At 44.3% G+C, this 20,436-nt stretch overlaps 1 protein-coding gene across 1 annotated transcript in view; it reads left to right on the forward strand.

Moving 5' to 3' along the window:
• Positions 1-20,436, forward strand: part of LOC110489398 (gamma-aminobutyric acid type B receptor subunit 2) — a 378,500-nt gene that overhangs the window by 207,106 nt on the left and 150,958 nt on the right. Inside the window, exons 5-7 of the mRNA XM_090227680.1 lie at positions 10,130-10,195; positions 10,420-10,608; positions 11,404-11,646. Of these exons, the coding sequence (XP_090083806.1) occupies positions 10,130-10,195; positions 10,420-10,608; positions 11,404-11,646 (498 nt within the window). The remainder of the gene's footprint in view (positions 1-10,129; positions 10,196-10,419; positions 10,609-11,403; positions 11,647-20,436) is intronic.

A 20,436-nucleotide genomic window follows, 5' to 3' on the forward strand; every position in this document is an offset into this window, starting at 1 on the left:
TGTAGAGGAAGACTGACGCATCTCTTTAGCTGGTTGTAGAGGAAGACTGACATATCTCTTTAGCTGGTTGTAGGTGAAGACTGACACATCTCTTTAGCTGGTTGTAGAGGAAGACTGACACATCTCTTTAGCTGCTTGTTGTATTGGTAGACTGACTCATGTCCTTAAATGCTTGTAGTGGAAGACTGACACATCTCTTTAGCTGGTTGTAGGTGAAGACTGACACATCTCTTTAGCTGGTTGTAGAGGAAGACTGACACATCTCTTTAGCTGCTTGTGGAAGAAGACTGACTCATGTCCTTAAATGCTTGTAGTGGAAGACTGACACATCTCTTTAGCTGCTTGTGGAGGAAGACTGACACATCTCTTTAGCTGGTTGTAGTGGAAGACTGACACATCTCTTTAGCTGCTTGTGGAGGAAGACTGACGCATCTCTTTAGCTGGTTGTAGTGGAAGACTGACACATCTCTTTAGCTGCTTGTAGCGGAAGACTGACACATCTTTTTAGCTGCTTGTGGAGGAAGACTGACACATCTCTTTAACAGGTTGAAGTGGAAGACTGACACATCTCTTTAGCTGCTTGTAGTGGAAGACTGACGCATCTCTTTAGCTGGTTGTAGTGGAAGACTGACACATATCTTTAGCTGGTTGTAGTGGAAGACTGACACATCTCGTTAGCTGGTTGTAGAGGAAGACTGACGCATCTCTTTAGCTGGTTGTAGAGGAAGACTGACATATCTCTTTAGCTGGTTGTAGGTGAAGACTGACACATCTCTTTAGCTGGTTGTAGTGGAAGACTGACACATCTCTTTAGCTGCTTGTAGTGGAAGACTGACACATCTCTTTAGCTGGTTGTGGAGGAAGACTGACACATCTCTTTAGCTGGTTGTGGAGGAAGACTGACACATTTCTTTAGCTGCTTGTAGTGGAAGACTGACACATCTTTTTAGCTGCTTGTGGAGGAAGACTGACACATCTCTTTAGCTGGTTGTAGTGGAAGACTGACACATCTCTTTAGCTGCTTGTAGTGGAAGACTGACACATATTTTTAGCTGCTTGTGGAGGAAGACTGACACATCTCTTTAGCTGGTTGTAGTGGAAGACTGACACATCTCTTTAGCTGCTTGTAGTGGAAGACTGACACATCTCTTTAGCTGTTTGTAGTGGAAGACTGACACATCTCTTTAGCTGCTTGTGGAGGAAGACTGACACATCTCTTCAGCTGTTTGTGGAGGAAGACTGACACATCTCTTTAGCTGGTTGTAGTGGAAGACTGACACATCTCTTTAGCTGGTTGTAGTAGAAGACTGACACATCTCTTTAGCTGGTTGTAGTGGAAGACTGACACAACTCTTTAGCTGCTTGTAGTGGAAGACTGACACATCTTTTTAGCTGCTTGTGGAGGAAGACTGACACATCTCTTCAGCTGTTTGTGGAGGAAGACTGACACATCTCTTTAGCTGGTTGTAGTGGAAGACTGACACATCTCTTTAGCTGGTTGTAGTAGAAGACTGACACATCTCTTTAGCTGGTTGTAGTGGAAGATGACACAACTCTTTAGCTGGTTGTAGGTGAAGACTGACGCATCTCTTTAGCTGGTTGTAGTGGAAGACTGACACATCTCTTTAGCTGGTTGTAGTGGAAGACTGACACATCTCATTAGCTGGTTGTAGAGGAAGACTGACACATCTCTTTAGCTGCTTGTAGCGGAAGACTGACACATCTTTTTAGCTGCTTGTGGAGGAAGACTGACACATCTCTTTAACAGGTTGAAGTGGAAGACTGACACATCTCTTTAGCTGGTTGTAGTGGAAGACTGACGCATCTCTTTAGCTGGTTGTAGTGGAAGACTGACACATCTCTTTAGCTGGTTGTAGGTGAAGACTGACGCATCTCTTTAGCTGGTTGTAGTGGAAGACTGACACATCTCTTTAGCTGGTTGTAGGTGAAGACTGACGCATCTCTTTAGCTGGTTGTAGTGGAAGACTGACACATCTCTTTAGCTGGTTGTAGTGGAAGACTGACACATCTCGTTAGCTGGTTGTAGAGGAAGACTGACGCATCTCTTTAGCTGGTTGTAGAGGAAGACTGACATATCTCTTTAGCTGGTTGTAGGTGAAGACTGACACATCTCTTTAGCTGGTTGTAGAGGAAGACTGACACATCTCTTTAGCTGCTTGTTGTATTGGTAGACTGACTCATGTCCTTAAATGCTTGTAGTGGAAGACTGACACATCTCTTTAGCTGGTTGTAGGTGAAGACTGACACATCTCTTTAGCTGGTTGTAGAGGAAGACTGATACATCTCTTTAGCTGCTTGTGGAAGAAGACTGACTCATGTCCTTAAATGCTTGTAGTGGAAGACTGACACATCTCTTTAGCTGGTTGTGGAGGAAGACTGACACATCTCTTTAGCTGGTTGTGGAGGAAGACTGACACATTTCTTTAGCTGCTTGTAGTGGAAGACTGACACATCTTTTTAACTGCTTGTGGAGGAAGACTGACACATCTCTTTAGCTGGTTGTAGTGGAAGACTGACACATCTCTTTAGCTGCTTGTAGTGGAAGACTGACACATATTTTTAGCTGCTTGTGGAGGAAGACTGACACATCTCTTTAGCTGGTTGTAGTGGAAGACTGACACATCTCTTTAGCTGCTTGTAGTGGAAGACTGACACATCTCTTTAGCTGTTTGTAGTGGAAGACTGACACATCTCTTTAGCTGCTTGTGGAGGAAGACTGACACATCTCTTCAGCTGTTTGTGGAGGAAGACTGACACATCTCTTTAGCTGGTTGTAGTGGAAGACTGACACATCTCTTTAGCTGGTTGTAGTAGAAGACTGACACATCTTTTTAGCTGCTTGTGGAGGAAGACTGACACATCTCTTTAGCTGGTTGTAGTGGAAGACTGACACATCTCTTTAGCTGCTTGTAGCGGAAGACTGACACATCTTTTTAGCTGCTTGTGGAGGAAGACTGACACATCTCTTTAACAGGTTGAAGTGGAAGACTGACACATCTCTTTAGCTGGTTGTAGTGGAAGACTGACGCATCTCTTTAGCTGGTTGTAGTGGAAGACTGACACATCTCTTTAGCTGGTTGTAGGTGAAGACTGACGCATCTCTTTAGCTGGTTGTAGTGGAAGACTGACACATCTCTTTAGCTGGTTGTAGTGGAAGACTGACACATCTCGTTAGCTGGTTGTAGAGGAAGACTGACGCATCTCTTTAGCTGGTTGTAGAGGAAGACTGACATATCTCTTTAGCTGGTTGTAGGTGAAGACTGACACATCTCTTTAGCTGGTTGTAGAGGAAGACTGACACATCTCTTTAGCTGCTTGTTGTATTGGTAGACTGACTCATGTCCTTAAATGCTTGTAGTGGAAGACTGACACATCTCTTTAGCTGGTTGTAGGTGAAGACTGACACATCTCTTTAGCTGGTTGTAGAGGAAGACTGACACATCTCTTTAGCTGCTTGTGGAAGAAGACTGACTCATGTCCTTAAATGCTTGTAGTGGAAGACTGACACATCTCTTTAGCTGCTTGTGGAGGAAGACTGACACATCTCTTTAGCTGGTTGTAGTGGAAGACTGACACATCTCTTTAGCTGCTTGTGGAGGAAGACTGACACATCTCTTTAGCTGGTTGTAGTGGAAGACTGACACATCTCTTTAGCTGCTTGTAGCGGAAGACTGACACATCTTTTTAGCTGCTTGTGGAGGAAGACTGACACATCTCTTTAACAGGTTGAAGTGGAAGACTGACACATCTCTTTAGCTGGTTGTAGTGGAAGACTGACGCATCTCTTTAGCTGGTTGTAGTGGAAGACTGACACATATCTTTAGCTGGTTGTAGTGGAAGACTGACACATCTCGTTAGCTGGTTGTAGAGGAAGACTGACGCATCTCTTTAGCTGGTTGTAGAGGAAGACTGACATATCTCTTTAGCTGGTTGTAGGTGAAGACTGACACATCTCTTTAGCTGGTTGTAGTGGAAGACTGACACATCTCTTTAGCTGCTTGTAGTGGAAGACTGACACATCTCTTTAGCTGGTTGTGGAGGAAGACTGACACATCTCTTTAGCTGGTTGTGGAGGAAGACTGACACATTTCTTTAGCTGCTTGTAGTGGAAGACTGACACATCGTTTTAGCTGCTTGTGGAGGAAGACTGACACATCTCTTTAGCTGGTTGTAGTGGAAGACTGACACATCTCTTTAGCTGCTTGTAGTGGAAGACTGACACATATTTTTAGCTGCTTGTGGAGGAAGACTGACACATCTCTTTAGCTGGTTGTAGTGGAAGACTGACACATCTCTTTAGCTGCTTGTAGTGGAAGACTGACACATCTCTTTAGCTGTTTGTAGTGGAAGACTGACACATCTCTTTAGCTGCTTGTGGAGGAAGACTGACACATCTCTTCAGCTGTTTGTGGAGGAAGACTGACACATCTCTTTAGCTGGTTGTAGTGGAAGACTGACACATCTCTTTAGCTGGTTGTAGTAGAAGACTGACACATCTCTTTAGCTGGTTGTAGTGGAAGACTGACACAACTCTTTAGCTGCTTGTAGTGGAAGACTGACACATCTTTTTAGCTGCTTGTGGAGGAAGACTGACACATCTTTTTAGCTGCTTGTGGAGGAAGACTGACACATCTCTTTAACAGGTTGAAGTGGAAGACTGACACATCTCTTTAGCTGGTTGTAGTGGAAGACTGACGCATCTCTTTAGCTGGTTGTAGTGGAAGACTGACACATCTCTTTAGCTGGTTGTAGGTGAAGACTGACGCATCTCTTTAGCTGGTTGTAGTGGAAGACTGACACATCTCTTTAGCTGGTTGTAGTGGAAGACTGACACATCTCGTTAGCTGGTTGTAGAGGAAGACTGACACATCTCTTTAGCTGCTTGTAGCGGAAGACTGACACATCTTTTTAGCTGCTTGTGGAGGAAGACTGACACATCTCTTTAACAGGTTGAAGTGGAAGACTGACACATCTCTTTAGCTGGTTGTAGTGGAAGACTGACGCATCTCTTTAGCTGGTTGTAGTGGAAGACTGACACATCTCTTTAGCTGGTTGTAGGTGAAGACTGACGCATCTCTTTAGCTGGTTGTAGTGGAAGACTGACACATCTCTTTAGCTGGTTGTAGTGGAAGACTGACACATCTCGTTAGCTGGTTGTAGAGGAAGACTGACGCATCTCTTTAGCTGGTTGTAGAGGAAGACTGACATATCTCTTTAGCTGGTTGTAGGTGAAGACTGACACATCTCTTTAGCTGGTTGTAGAGGAAGACTGACACATCTCTTTAGCTGCTTGTTGTATTGGTAGACTGACTCATGTCCTTAAATGCTTGTAGTGGAAGACTGACACATCTCTTTAGCTGGTTGTAGGTGAAGACTGACACATCTCTTTAGCTGGTTGTAGAGGAAGACTGACACATCTCTTTAGCTGCTTGTGGAAGAAGACTGACTCATGTCCTTAAATGCTTGTAGTGGAAGACTGACACATCTCTTTAGCTGCTTGTGGAGGAAGACTGACACATCTCTTTAGCTGGTTGTAGTGGAAGACTGACACATCTCTTTAGCTGCTTGTGGAGGAAGACTGACGCATCTCTTTAGCTGGTTGTAGTGGAAGACTGACACATCTCTTTAGCTGCTTGTAGCGGAAGACTGACACATCTTTTTAGCTGCTTGTGGAGGAAGACTGACACATCTCTTTAACAGGTTGAAGTGGAAGACTGACACATCTCTTTAGCTGGTTGTAGTGGAAGACTGACGCATCTCTTTAGCTGGTTGTAGTGGAAGACTGACACATATCTTTAGCTGGTTGTAGTGGAAGACTGACACATCTCGTTAGCTGGTTGTAGAGGAAGACTGACGCATCTCTTTAGCTGGTTGTAGAGGAAGACTGACATATCTCTTTAGCTGGTTGTAGGTGAAGACTGACACATCTCTTTAGCTGGTTGTAGTGGAAGACTGACACATCTCTTTAGCTGCTTGTAGTGGAAGACTGACACATCTCTTTAGCTGGTTGTGGAGGAAGACTGACACATCTCTTTAGCTGGTTGTGGAGGAAGACTGACACATTTCTTTAGCTGCTTGTAGTGGAAGACTGACACATCTTTTTAGCTGCTTGTGGAGGAAGACTGACACATCTCTTTAGCTGGTTGTAGTGGAAGACTGACACATCTCTTTAGCTGCTTGTAGTGGAAGACTGACACATATTTTTAGCTGCTTGTGGAGGAAGACTGACACATCTCTTTAGCTGGTTGTAGTGGAAGACTGACACATCTCTTTAGCTGCTTGTAGTGGAAGACTGACACATCTCTTTAGCTGTTTGTAGTGGAAGACTGACACATCTCTTTAGCTGCTTGTGGAGGAAGACTGACACATCTCTTCAGCTGTTTGTGGAGGAAGACTGACACATCTCTTTAGCTGGTTGTAGTGGAAGACTGACACATCTCTTTAGCTGGTTGTAGTAGAAGACTGACACATCTCTTTAGCTGGTTGTAGTGGAAGACTGACACAACTCTTTAGCTGCTTGTAGTGGAAGACTGACACATCTTTTTAGCTGTTTGTGGAGGAAGACTGACACATCTCTTTAGCTGGTTGTAGTGGAAGACTGACACATCTCTTTAGCTGGTTGTAGTAGAAGACTGACACATCTCTTTAGCTGGTTGTAGTGGAAGACTGACACAACTCTTTAGCTGGTTGTAGGTGAAGACTGACGCATCTCTTTAGCTGGTTGTAGTGGAAGACTGACACATCTCTTTAGCTGGTTGTAGTGGAAGACTGACACATCTCATTAGCTGGTTGTAGAGGAAGACTGACACATCTCTTTAGCTGCTTGTAGCGGAAGACTGACACATCTTTTTAGCTGCTTGTGGAGGAAGACTGACACATCTCTTTAACAGGTTGAAGTGGAAGACTGACACATCTCTTTAGCTGGTTGTAGTGGAAGACTGACGCATCTCTTTAGCTGGTTGTAGTGGAAGACTGACACATCTCTTTAGCTGGTTGTAGGTGAAGACTGACGCATCTCTTTAGCTGGTTGTAGTGGAAGACTGACACATCTCTTTAGCTGGTTGTAGTGGAAGACTGACACATCTCGTTAGCTGGTTGTAGAGGAAGACTGACGCATCTCTTTAGCTGGTTGTAGAGGAAGACTGACATATCTCTTTAGCTGGTTGTAGGTGAAGACTGACACATCTCTTTAGCTGCTTGTGGAGGAAGACTGACACATCTCTTCAGCTGTTTGTGGAGGAAGACTGACACATCTCTTTAGCTGGTTGTAGTGGAAGACTGACACATCTCTTTAGCTGGTTGTAGTAGAAGACTGACACATCTCTTTAGCTGGTTGTAGTGGAAGACTGACACAACTCTTTAGCTGCTTGTAGTGGAAGACTGACACATCTTTTTAGCTGCTTGTGGAGGAAGACTGACACATCTTTTTAGCTGCTTGTGGAGGAAGACTGACACATCTCTTTAACAGGTTGAAGTGGAAGACTGACACATCTCTTTAGCTGGTTGTAGTGGAAGACTGACGCATCTCTTTAGCTGGTTGTAGTGGAAGACTGACACATCTCTTTAGCTGGTTGTAGGTGAAGACTGACGCATCTCTTTAGCTGGTTGTAGTGGAAGACTGACACATCTCTTTAGCTGGTTGTAGTGGAAGACTGACACATCTCATTAGCTGGTTGTAGAGGAAGACTGACACATCTCTTTAGCTGCTTGTAGCGGAAGACTGACACATCTTTTTAGCTGCTTGTGGAGGAAGACTGACACATCTCTTTAACAGGTTGAAGTGGAAGACTGACACATCTCTTTAGCTGGTTGTAGTGTAAGACTGACGCATCTCTTTAGCTGGTTGTAGTGGAAGACTGACACATCTCTTTAGCTGGTTGTAGGTGAAGACTGACGCATCTCTTTAGCTGGTTGTAGTGGAAGACTGACACATCTCTTTAGCTGGTTGTAGTGGAAGACTGACACATCTCGTTAGCTGGTTGTAGAGGAAGACTGACGCATCTCTTTAGCTGGTTGTAGAGGAAGACTGACATATCTCTTTAGCTGGTTGTAGGTGAAGACTGACACATCTCTTTAGCTGGTTGTAGAGGAAGACTGACACATCTCTTTAGCTGCTTGTTGTATTGGTAGACTGACTCATGTCCTTAAATGCTTGTAGTGGAAGACTGACACATCTCTTTAGCTGGTTGTAGGTGAAGACTGACACATCTCTTTAGCTGGTTGTAGAGGAAGACTGACACATCTCTTTAGCTGCTTGTGGAAGAAGACTGACTCATGTCCTTAAATGCTTGTAGTGGAAGACTGACACATCTCTTTAGCTGGTTGTGGAGGAAGACTGACACATCTCTTTAGCTGGTTGTGGAGGAAGACTGACACATTTCTTTAGCTGCTTGTAGTGGAAGACTGACACATCTTTTTAGCTGCTTGTGGAGGAAGACTGACACATCTCTTTAGCTGGTTGTAGTGGAAGACTGACACATCTCTTTAGCTGCTTGTAGTGGAAGACTGACACATATTTGTAGCTGCTTGTGGAGGAAGACTGACACATCTCTTTAGCTGGTTGTAGTGGAAGACTGACACATCTCTTTAGCTGCTTGTAGTGGAAGACTGACACATCTCTTTAGCTGGTTGTAGTGGAAGACTGACACATCTCTTTAGCTGCTTGTGGAGGAAGACTGACATATCTCTTTAGCTGGTTGTAGTGGAAGACTGACACATCTCTTTAGCTGGTTGTAGTAGAAGACTGACACATCTCTTTAGCTGGTTGTAGTGGAAGACTGACACAACTCTTTAGCTGCTTGTAGTGGAAGACTGACACATCTTTTTAGCTGCTTGTGGAGGAAGACTGACACATCTCTTTAGCTGGTTGTAGTGGAAGACTGACACATCTCTTTAGCTGCTTGTAGCGGAAGACTGACACATCTTTTTAGCTGCTTGTGGAGGAAAACTGACACATCTCTTTAACAGGTTGAAGTGGAAGACTGACACATCTCTTTAGCTGGTTGTAGTGGAAGACTGACGCATCTCTTTAGCTGGTTGTAGTGGAAGACTGACACATCTCTTTAGCTGGTTGTAGGTGAAGACTGACGCATCTCTTTAGCTGGTTGTAGTGGAAGACTGACACATCTCTTTAGCTGGTTGTAGTGGAAGACTGACACATCTCGTTAGCTGGTTGTAGAGGAAGACTGACGCATCTCTTTAGCTGGTTGTAGAGGAAGACTGACATATCTCTTTAGCTGGTTGTAGGTGAAGACTGACACATCTCTTTAGCTGGTTGTAGAGGAAGACTGACACATCTCTTTAGCTGCTTGTTGTATTGGTAGACTGACTCATGTCCTTAAATGCTTGTCGTGGAAGACTGACACATCTCTTTAGCTGGTTGTAGAGGAAGACTGACACATCTCTTTAGCTGCTTGTGGAAGAAGACTGACTCATGTCCTTAAATGCTTGTAGTGGAAGACTGACACATCTCTTTAGCTGTTTGTAGTGGAAGACTGACACATCTCTTTAGCTGGTTGTAGTGGAAGACTGACACATCTCTTTAGCTGTTTGTAGTGGAAGACTGACACATCTCTTTAGCTGGTTGTAGTGGAAGACTGACTCATCTCTTTAGCTGGTTGTAGTGGAAGACTGACACATCTCTTTAGCTGTTTGTAGTGGAAGACTGACACATCTCTTTAGCTGTTTGTAGTGGAAGACTGACACATCTCTTTAGCTGGTTGTAGTGGAAGACTGACTCATCTCTTTAGCTGGTTGTAGTGGAAGACTGACACATCTCTTTAGCTGGTTGTAGTGGAAGACTGACACATCTCTTTAGCTGGTTGTAGTGGAAGACTGACACATCTCTTTAGCTGGTTGTAGTGGAAGACTGACTCATGTCTTTCGCTGCTTGTGGAGGAAGACTGACACATCTCTTTAGCTGGTTGTAGTGAAAGACTGACTCATCTCTTTAGCTGGTTGTAGTGGAAGACTGACACATCTCTTTAGCTGGTTGTAGTGAAAGACTGACTCATCTCTTTAGCTGGTTGTAGTGGTAGACTGACACATCTCTTTAGCCGCTTATAGTGGAAGACTGACACATCTCCTGTTTGTTATGTCATCTCTATAGGATAATGATGTGAGGATCATTATCGGACAGTTTGATGAGAATCTGGCCTCCAAAGTATTCTGCTGTGTGAGTATTGTTCTACACACACACACACACACACACACACACACACACATCAAGTTGTCATGGGGCTGCAGATGTGTGGTGTGATATCCATAATGAGCTTCAGTAAAAGCTGAAAGCCTATTTATATTGACATTATTGACTGGTATTGAAGGTGTGTTCTTGTGTGTGGTGTGTGTTTATGTCAACATGCCTGTGTGCGTACTAACTGAACATCCCTCCCCCAGGCGTACAACCTGAACATGTATGGTAGTAAGTACCAGTGGATCATACCAGGCTGGTACCAGGGGAACTGGTGGGAGCAAGCCAACTCCACCAACTGCACCACCAGGAAGCTGCTGACCGCTATGGAGGGATACATTGCTGTGGACTTTGAACCGCTCAGCGCAAAACAGGTCAAGGGCATCTCTGGAAGGGTAAGCGTTCCATTGAACATGCTTTTTAGTCTACGTCTGCGTCCAAAATGGCACCCTGCTTTCCTTTTATAGTGTGCTACTTTTGACCAGGTCCATAGTGCTCTGGTCAAAAGTAATGCACTATGTAGGGGATAGGGTGCCATTAGGGACACAGCCCTATCTAAACTTTTTCCCTACATTCAGACAACTAAGAAGTTGGATATTGATTAATTGATTATCCCCTCTTTCCCCCTAGATTGACACCTTAGAAGTAGGATGTTGATTAAATGACTATCCTCTCTCTCTCTACATCCAGACACCTAAGGAGTAGGATGTTGATTAAATGACTATCCTCTCTCTCTACATCCAGACACCTTAGAAGTAGGATGTTGATTAAATGACTATCCTCTCTCTCTCTACATCCAGACACCTAAGGAGTAGGATGTTGATTAAATGACTATCCTCTCTCTCTCTACATCCAGACACCTTAGAAGTAGGATGTTGATTAAATGACTGTCCTCTCTCTCTCTACATCCAGACACCTAAGGAGTAGGATGTTGATTAAATGACTATCCTCTCTCTCTCTACATCCCGACACCTTAGAAGTAGGATGTTGATTAAATGACTATCCTCTCTCTCTCTACATCCAGACACCTAAGGAGTAGGATGTTGATTAAATGACTATCCTCTCTCTCTACATCCAGACACCTAAGGAGTAGGATGTTGATTAAATGACTATCCTCTCTCTCTCTACATCCAGACACCTTAGAAGTAGGATGTTGATTAAATGACTATCCTCTCTCTCTCTACATCCAGACACCTAAGGAGTACGAGAGGGAGTACAGTAAAGAGCTGCAGCAGAAGGGGGTGGAGCCCTCGAAGTACCACGGCTTCGCCTACGACGGGATCTGGGTGATAGCGAAGACCCTGACCCGCGTCATGGATTTACTGCAGCACAAGGAGAGGCAGGACATGTACCACAACTTCACCGTGGACGACCGGGAGGTGGGCAGGCTGGTGCTGGACGTCATGAACGAAACCAACTTCTATGGCGTCACGGTGAGTCAATGGACTTTTCCTGATATAAGAGTGTACTTGGACATTAATCTGCCTCACGTTACAGAAACAGGAGATAGACTAGTGTCCTGTCTAGAGGGTGAATTTAATCATTAATCTGCCCCACGTTACAGAAACAGGAGATAGACTAGTGTCCTGTCTAGAGGGTGAATTTAATCATTAATCTGCCTCACGTTACAGAAACAGGAGATAGACTAGTGTCCTGTCTAGAGGGTGAATTGAATCATTCATCTGCCTCACATTACAGAAACAGGAGATAGACTCCTGGTTTGTATAGGCTCTTCTGCCTCACATTACAGAAACAGGAGATAGACTCCTGGTTTGTATAGGCCATTCTGCCTCACATTACAGAAACATGAGATAGACTCCTGGTTTGTATAGGCCATTCTGCCTCACATTACAGAAACAGGAGATAGACTCCTAGTTTGTATAGGCCATTCTGCCTCACATTACAGAAACAGGAGATAGACTCCTAGTTTGTATAGGCTGTTCTGCCTCACATTACAGAAACAGGAGATAGACTCCTGGTTTGTATAGGCCATTCTGCCTCACATTACAGAAACAGGAGATAGACTCCTGGTTTGTATAGGCCATTCTGCCTGGGACATGGCTTGCTTTGACATAAGGAAGGGTAATGGTGATTCATTAGGGAACATTTGTTATTTATATTATAATGAATAACAAAAATATAATACACTGAGTATACCAAACATTAGGAACACCTTCCTAATATTGAGTTGCACCCCCCCCCCCTTTGCCCTCAGAACAGGCTCAATTCGTCGGGGCATGGACTCTACAAGGTGTCAAGTGTTCCACAGGGATGCTGGCCCATGTTGACTCCAAATCTTCTCACAGTTGTGTCAAGTTGGCTGGATGTCCTTTGGGGGGTGAACCATTCTTGATACACAAGGGAAAATGTTGAGCGTGAAAAACATCCATCCATGTCTGAGGACGTTGGGAGATGATGTGGAAACCGGCCACTAGGGGCAACAGTGAGCGCTGTTACCTTCAAGTAGGTCTGGTGTTGTGGATGGGGATGGTAGATGGGCGTAAGAATCTGCCTCTGATTCTAAAGGTTGCAAGTTCAAATCCAGCGATAGAAAGTTTTTTATGTTTTTGTTTTAAGCCTATCCCAAACCGTAACCTGTCAGAATTAGACGTGTAGCCATGTTTCTCAAACATCAAAATTCAAATTTGTTCCAAAATGTCAATTTAGAAGGGTTTAAGGTTAAGAAGGGTTTAAGGTTAAGAAGGGTTTAAGTTTAACTCCAAATTCGTAAGGTTAGGCATTCAATCTGAATGGTGACTGTGAGAGCTAGTAGCACAATCCACCACTACTATAACAACCCCCTCTAAATGTTTAATAAACACTTTTTTTCAAACTTAAAACCGGTGCGATTCAGGTACCAAATTGTGTTAGAGAAGACGTGTGTGTGTGTGTTTGTGTGTGTTTGTGTGTGTGTGTGTGTGCACGCGTGTGTGTTTGTGTGTGCACGCGTGTGTGTGTGTGCACGCGTGTGCGTGTGCAGGATACAGCCACAGGCTGAGAGGGATGGGTAGATAGAGGAATAGAAAAAGGAAAAATCAGAGAGGAAAAAATAAAGAGGGAGAAAGAGGAGGAAATATAGTGAGAAAGAGGAGGAAATAGAGGGAGAAAGAAGAGGAAATAGAGGGAGAAAGAGGAGGAAATAGAGGGAGAAAGAAGAGGAAATAGAGGGAGAAAGAGGAGGAAATAGAGGGAGAAAGAAGAGGAAATAGAGGGAGAAAGAGGAGGAAATAGAGGGAGAAAGAAGAGGAAATAGAGGGAGAAAGAGGAGGTAATAGAGGGAGAAAGAGGAGGAAATAGAGGGAGAAAGAGGTAATAGAGGGAGAAAGAGGAGGAAATAGAGGGAGAAAGAAGAGGAAATAGAGGGAGAAAGAGGAGGAAATAGAGGGAGAAAGAGGTAATAGAGGGAGAAAGAAGAGGAAATAGAGGGAGAAAGAGGTAATAGAGGGAGAAAGAGGAGAAAATAGAGGGAGAAAGAGGAGGAAATAGAGGGAGAAAGAGGAGGAAATAGAGGGAGAAAGAGGAGGAAATAGAGGGAGAAAGAGGAGGAAATAGAGGGAGAAAGAGGAGGAAATAGAGGGAGAAAGAGGAGGAAATAGAGGGAGAAAGAGGATGAAATAGAGGGAGAAAGAGGTAATAGAGGGAGAAAGAGGAGGAAATAGAGGGAGAAAGAGGAGGAAATAGAGGGAGAAAGAGGAGGTAATAGAGGGAGAAAGAGGAGTAAATAGAGGGAGAAAGAGGTAATAGAGGGAGAAAGAGGAGGAAATAGAGGGAGAAAGAGGAGGAAATAGAGGGAGAAAGAAGAGGAAATAGAGGGAGAAAGAGGAGGAAATAGAGGGAGAAAGAAGAGGAAATAGAGGGAGAAAGAGGAGGTAATAGAGGGAGAAAGAGGAGGAAATAGAGGGAGAAAGAGGTAATAGAGGGAGAAAGAGGAGCAAATAAAGGGAGAAAGAGGAGGAAATAGAGGGAGAAAGAAGAGGAAATAGAGGGAGAAAGAGGAGGTAATAGAGGGAGAAAGAGGAGGAAATAGAGGGAGAAAGAGGTAATAGAGGGAGAAAGAGGAGGAAATAGAGGGAGAAAGAAGAGGAAATATAGGGAGAAAGAAGAGGAAATAGAGGGAGAAAGAGGAGGAAATAGAGGGAGAAAGAGGAGGAAATAGAGGGAGAAAGAAGAGGAAATAGAGGGAGAAAGAGGAGGAAATAGAGGGAGAAAGAGGAGGAAATAGAGGGAGAAAGAGGAGGAAATAGAGGGAGAAAGAGGTAATAGAGGGAGAAAGAGGAGGAAATAGAGGGAGAAAGAGGAGGTAATAGAGGGAGAAAGAGGAGGAAATAGAGGGAGAAAGAGGTAATAGAGGGAGAAAGAGGAGGAAATAGAGGGAGAAAGAGGATGAAATAGAGGGAGAAAGAAGAGGAAATAGAGGGAGAAAGAGGAGGAAATAGAGGGAGAAAGAGGAGGTAATAGAGGGAGAAAAAGGAGGAAATATAGGGAGAAAGAGGAGGAAAGCGAAGGAGAAACAGAGGGGGAAAGAGGAATAGTGAAGGAGAAATAGAGGGAGAAAGAGGAATAGTGAAGGAGAAATAGAGGGAGAAAGAGGAGGAAATAGAGGGAGAAAGAGGTAATAGAGGGAGAAAGAGGAGGAAATAGAGGGAGAAAGAAGAGGAAATAGAGGGAGAAAGAGGAGGTAATAGAGGGAGAAAGAGGAGGAAATAGAGGGAGAAAGAGGTAATAGAGGGAGAAAGAGGAGGAAATAGAGGGAGAAAGAGGAGGAAATAGAGGGAGAAAGAAGAGGAAATAGAGGGAGAAAGAGGAGGAAATAGAGGGAGAAAGAAGAGGAATAGAGGGAGAAAGAGGAGGAAATAGAGGGAGAAAGAGGTAATAGAGGGAGAAAGAGGAGGAAATAGAGGGAGAAAGAGGAGGTAATAGAGGGAGAAAGAGGAGGAAATAGAGGGAGAAAGAGGTAATAGAGGGAGAAAGAGGAGGAAATAGAGGGAGAAAGAGGAGGAAATAGAGGGAGAAAGAAGAGGAAATAGAGGGAGAAAGAGGAGGAAATAGAGGGAGAAAGAGGAGGTAATAGAGGGAGAAAAATGAGGAAATAGAGGGAGAAAGAGGAGGAAAGCGAAGGAGAAACAGAGGGGGAAAGAGGAATAGTGAAGGAGAAATAGAGGGAGAAAGAGGAATAGTGAAGGAGAAATAGAGGGAGAAAGAGGAGGAAATAGAGGGAGAAAGAGGTAATAGAGGGAGAAAGAGGAGGAAATAGAGGGAGAAAGAAGAGGAAATAGAGGGAGAAAGAGGAGGTAATAGAGGGAGAAAGAGGAGGAAATAGAGGGAGAAAGAGGTAATAGAGGGAGAAAGAGGAGGAAATAGAGGGAGAAAGAGGAGGAAATAGAGGGAGAAAGAAGAGGAAATAGAGGGAGAAAGAGGAGGAAATAGAGGGAGAAAGAAGAGGAAATAGAGGGAGAAAGAGGAGGTAATAGAGGGAGAAAGAGGAGGAAATAGAGGGAGAAAGAAGAGGAAATAGAGGGAGAAAGAGGAGGTAATAGAGGGAGAAATAGGTAATAGAGGGAGAAAGAGGAGGAAATAGAGGGAGAAAGAGGAGGAAATAGAGGGAGAAAGAGGAGGTAATAGAGGGAGAAAGAGGAGGAAATAGAGGGAGAAAGAGGTAATAGAGGGAGAAAGAGGAGGAAATAGAGGGAGAAAGAGGAGGAAATAGAGGGAGAAAGAAGAGGAAATAGAGGGAGAAAGAGGAGGAAATAGAGGGAGAAAGAAGAGGAAATAGAGGGAGAAAGAGGAGGTAATAGAGGGAGAAAGAGGAGGAAATAGAGGGAGAAAGAGGAGGTAATAGAGGGAGAAAGAGGAGGAAATAGAGGGAGAAAGAAGAGGAAATAGAGGGAGAAAGAGGAGGAAATAGAGGGAGAAAGAGGAGGAAATAGAGGGAGAAAGAGGAGGAAATAGAGGGAGAAAGAGGAGGAAATAGAGGGAGAAAGAGGTAATAGAGGGAGAAAGAGGAGGAAATAGAGGGAGAAAGAGGAGGTAATAGAGGGAGAAAGAGGTAATAGAGGGAGAAAGAGGAGGAAATAGAGGGAGAAAGAGGAGGTAATAGAGGGAGAAAGAGGAGGAAATAGAGGGAGAAAGAGGTAATAGAGGGAGAAAGAGGAGGAAATAGAGGGAGAAAGAGGAGGAAATAGAGGGAGAAAGAAGAGGAAATAGAGGGAGAAAGAGGAGGAAATAGAGGGAGAAAGAGGAGGTAATAGAGGGAGAAAAAGGAGGAAATAGAGGGAGAAAGAGGAGGAAAGCGAAGGAGAAACAGAGGGGGAAAGAGGAATAGTGAAGGAGAAATAGAGGGAGAAAGAGGAATAGTGAAGGAGAAATAGAGGGAGAAAGAGGAGGAAATAGAGGGAGAAAGAGGTAATAGAGGGAGAAAGAGGAGGAAATAGAGGGAGAAAGAGGAGGAAATAGAGGGAGAAAGAGGAGGTAATAGAGGGAGAAAGAGGAGGAAATAGAGGGAGAAAGAAGAGGAAATAGAGGGAGAAAGAGGAGGAAATAGAGGGAGAAAGAAGAGGAAATAGAGGGAGAAAGAGGAGGTAATAGAGGGAGAAAGAGGAGGAAATAGAGGGAGAAAGAGGTAATAGAGGGAGAAAGAGGAGCAAATAAAGGGAGAAAGAGGAGGAAATAGAGGGAGAAAGAAGAGGAAATAGAGGGAGAAAGAGGAGGTAATAGAGGGAGAAAGAGGAGGAAATAGAGGGAGAAAGAGGTAATAGAGGGAGAAAGAGGAGGAAATAGAGGGAGAAAGAAGAGGAAATATAGGGAGAAAGAAGAGGAAATAGAGGGAGAAAGAGGAGGAAATAGAGGGAGAAAGAGGAGGAAATAGAGGGAGAAAGAAGAGGAAATAGAGGGAGAAAGAGGAGGAAATAGAGGGAGAAAGAGGAGGAAATAGAGGGAGAAAGAGGAGGAAATAGAGGGAGAAAGAGGTAATAGAGGGAGAAAGAGGAGGAAATAGAGGGAGAAAGAGGAGGTAATAGAGGGAGAAAGAGGAGGAAATAGAGGGAGAAAGAAGAGGAAATAGAGGGAGAAAGAAGAGGAAATAGAGGGAGAAAGAGGAGGAAATAGAGGGAGAAAGAGGAGGAAATAGAGGGAGAATGAGGAGGAAATAGAGGGAGAAAGAGGAGGAAATAGAGGGAGAAAGAGGAGGTAATAGAGGGAGAAAGAGGAGGAAATAGAGGGAGAAAGAGGTAATAGAGGGAGAAAGAGGAGGAAATAGAGGGAGAAAGAGGAGGAAATAGAGGGAGAAAGAAGAGGAAATAGAGGGAGAAAAAGGAGGAAATAGAGGGAGAAAGAGGAGGAAAGCGAAGGAGAAACAGAGGGGGAAAGAGGAATAGTGAAGGAGAAATAGATGGAGAAAGAGGAATAGTGAAGGAGAAATAGAGGGAGAAAGAGGAGGAAATAGAGGGAGAAAGAGGAGGAAATAGAGGGAGAAAGACGAGGAAATAGAGGGAGAAAGAGGTAATAGAGGGAGAAAGAGGTAATAGAGGGAGAAAGAGGAGGAAATAGAGGGAGAAAGACGAGGAAATAGAGGGAGAAAGAGGTAATAGAGGGAGAAAGAGGAGGAAATAGAGGGAGAAAGAGGAGGAAAGCGAAGGAGAAACAGAGGGAGAAAGAGGAATAGTGAAGGAGAAATAGAGGGAGAAAGAGGAATAGTGAAGGAGAAATAGAGGGGGAAAGAGGAGGTAAGAGAGGGAGAAAGAGGAGGAAATAGATGGAGAAAGAGGAGGAAAGCGAAGGAGAAACAGAGGGAGAAAGAGGAATAGTGAAGGAGAAATAGAGGGAGAAAGAGGAATAGTGAAGGAGAAATAGAGGGAGAAAGAGGAATAGTGAAGGAGAAATAGAGGGAGAAAGAGGAATACTGAAGGAGAAATAGAGGGAGAAAGAGGAATCGTGAAGGTGAAATAGAGGGAGAAAGAGGAATAGTGAAGGAGAAATAGAGGGAGAAAGAGGAATAGTGAAGGAGAAATAGAGGGAGAAAGAGGAATAGTGAAGGAGAAATAGAGGGAGAAAGAGGAATAGTGAAGGAGAAATAGAGGGAGAAAGAGGAATAGTGAAGGAGAAACAGAGGGAGAAAGAGGAATAGTGAAGGAGAAATAGAGGGAGAAAGAGGAATAGTGAAGGAGAGCTGGGTGAAGAGGTAGAGCGGAAAAGAGAGAGAGATTGTGTCATAACCAGTATTAAGAGCGGAGAAAAGGTTGACCTCCCTTGGGGCATTACAGTACACCATAGTCCTCCTGAGCCTCTCCGTAACCCCCACCCCACTGTGACCTCTCTCTCCCCCAGTTCCCTCTGCCTCTCTGGGGTGAAGTGGGCTGCCAGTGGGCCAGTCCCTGGAGGCTGCTGGAGGACAGAGGCAGGGAGGATGACATAGATAGGCCAGATAGCCTCTTCTCCCTGGGGGCCCTTCTGCCAGGGTGGCTGCCTGAGCTGCGTGTCTCTGTTTGTGTGCGTGCTTGTCTCCAGGGGGATAACATACAGCACCACTATTACCATCTATTCAGAAAGCAGCACAGAAGGCGCACTGTATTGCTGCATTGCATATTCACTGTATTGCATAATGTGATGTCAGCCGCATACCACTCTGCATCCCACTGCTGGCTTTCCTCAGAAGCTAAGCAGGGTTGGTCCTGGTTGGTCCCTGGATGGGAGACCAGATGATGTTGGAAGTAGTGTTGAAGGGCCAGTAGGAGATACTCTTTCCTCTGGTCTAGAAAAATATCCCAATGCCCTGGGGCAGTGATTGGGGACACTGCCCTGTATAGGGTGCCGTCTTTCAGATGGTACGTTAAACGGGTGTCCTGACTCTCTGAGGTTCCGAAAGAGCCCATAGCACTTATTGTAAGAGCAGGGATGTTAACTCCGATGTCCTGGCTAAATTCCCAATCTGGCCCTCAAACCATCACTGCCACCTAGTCATCCCCCTGTAACTATTCCCCAGGTTGTTGCTGTAAATGAGAACGTGGTCTCAAGTCAACTTACCTTGTTAAAAAAAAAACAGTTTAACAAAAATACCTGAAGTGGTATTTCAAAAATATAATATACCACAGTTGGTCCAGGTCTATAAGAGGCTAACACTCTGGAGTAATGTATTACTCATTTTCCCACCACTATGATTGTTGGTCCTTCTGATAACTGTACAGGGATTACAGTACATGGAACGAGGTTATAAAAAAGCTTGTTATTTGTGTGTATTTAAGTGCCATATCAGATCAGAAAATACCATTGGTTTGTTTATGTGCCTTTATGAAGCGTCAGCATATATAGGTGTGTATTTCCATTACAGGGAATCATGATGAACACACACACTATACCCAATACCCCATCGTGGCTCTGTGTTTCCACCCACACACACATCACCCATGTCCTACACCCACATGGAGAGCCACCGTCTCACTGCCATAACTTCCCAAGCGTGAACCACAACAAGTGGTACTAGTTTGGCAAGTCAGTTTCACCACTAAAACCAAACTCCTTTCTGTATGTTCACCCTCTCACTTCCCTTCTAATCCCTACATAGGGAACATAGTGGGGCTTGTGTGTGTGTTTGTGTGTCTGTGTGTGTGTGCGCATGCGTGTATGCCTGTGTGTGCACACTGATTGTGTGTGTATGTGTTTCGTGCACGTGCGCGCGAGTGTGTGTGTGTGTGTAAACACTGATTGTGTGTGTGTGTTTGTGTCAGGTTAGAACACAGCCATCCACATGGCAGTCTGATGTGTTCTCTGGGTGCGGCCTGCTATTGATCTAGTCCAGTGGCAGAGCAATAGAGGAAGTCAAACATTAGCTCAGAGAAGCCTCCAGGGCTTGGCCGGGGCTGTTAGCAGCACAGATGAACATGTACAGTGGAATTCCTCCTCTTCATCTATTGCCTGGAGGGAAGAGGAAACCGAGGAGACAGGGGTTCTGATCTCAAGTAGTACCCTTTGGCCTGTGTAGTGCATTACTTTTTCTATTTGTATTTATTATGGATCCCCATTAGGGGGTCATTTTAAGAACATTACAGTACATTCATAACAGATTTCACAACATTAAGTGTGTGCCCTCAGGCCTCTACTCCACTACCACATATCTATAACACAAAATCCATGTGTGTATAGTGTTTATGTTATCATGTGTGTGTATGCATGTGTTCCATAACGTGTATTTGTATCTGTTTTTTAAATGTAATTTTACTGATGGCATGAGT

Source organism: Oncorhynchus mykiss, chromosome 30 (assembly GCF_057628025.1).
Source record: "Oncorhynchus mykiss isolate SJ-2025 chromosome 30, ASM5762802v1, whole genome shotgun sequence".
Taxonomy (NCBI): Eukaryota; Metazoa; Chordata; class Actinopteri; order Salmoniformes; family Salmonidae; genus Oncorhynchus; species Oncorhynchus mykiss.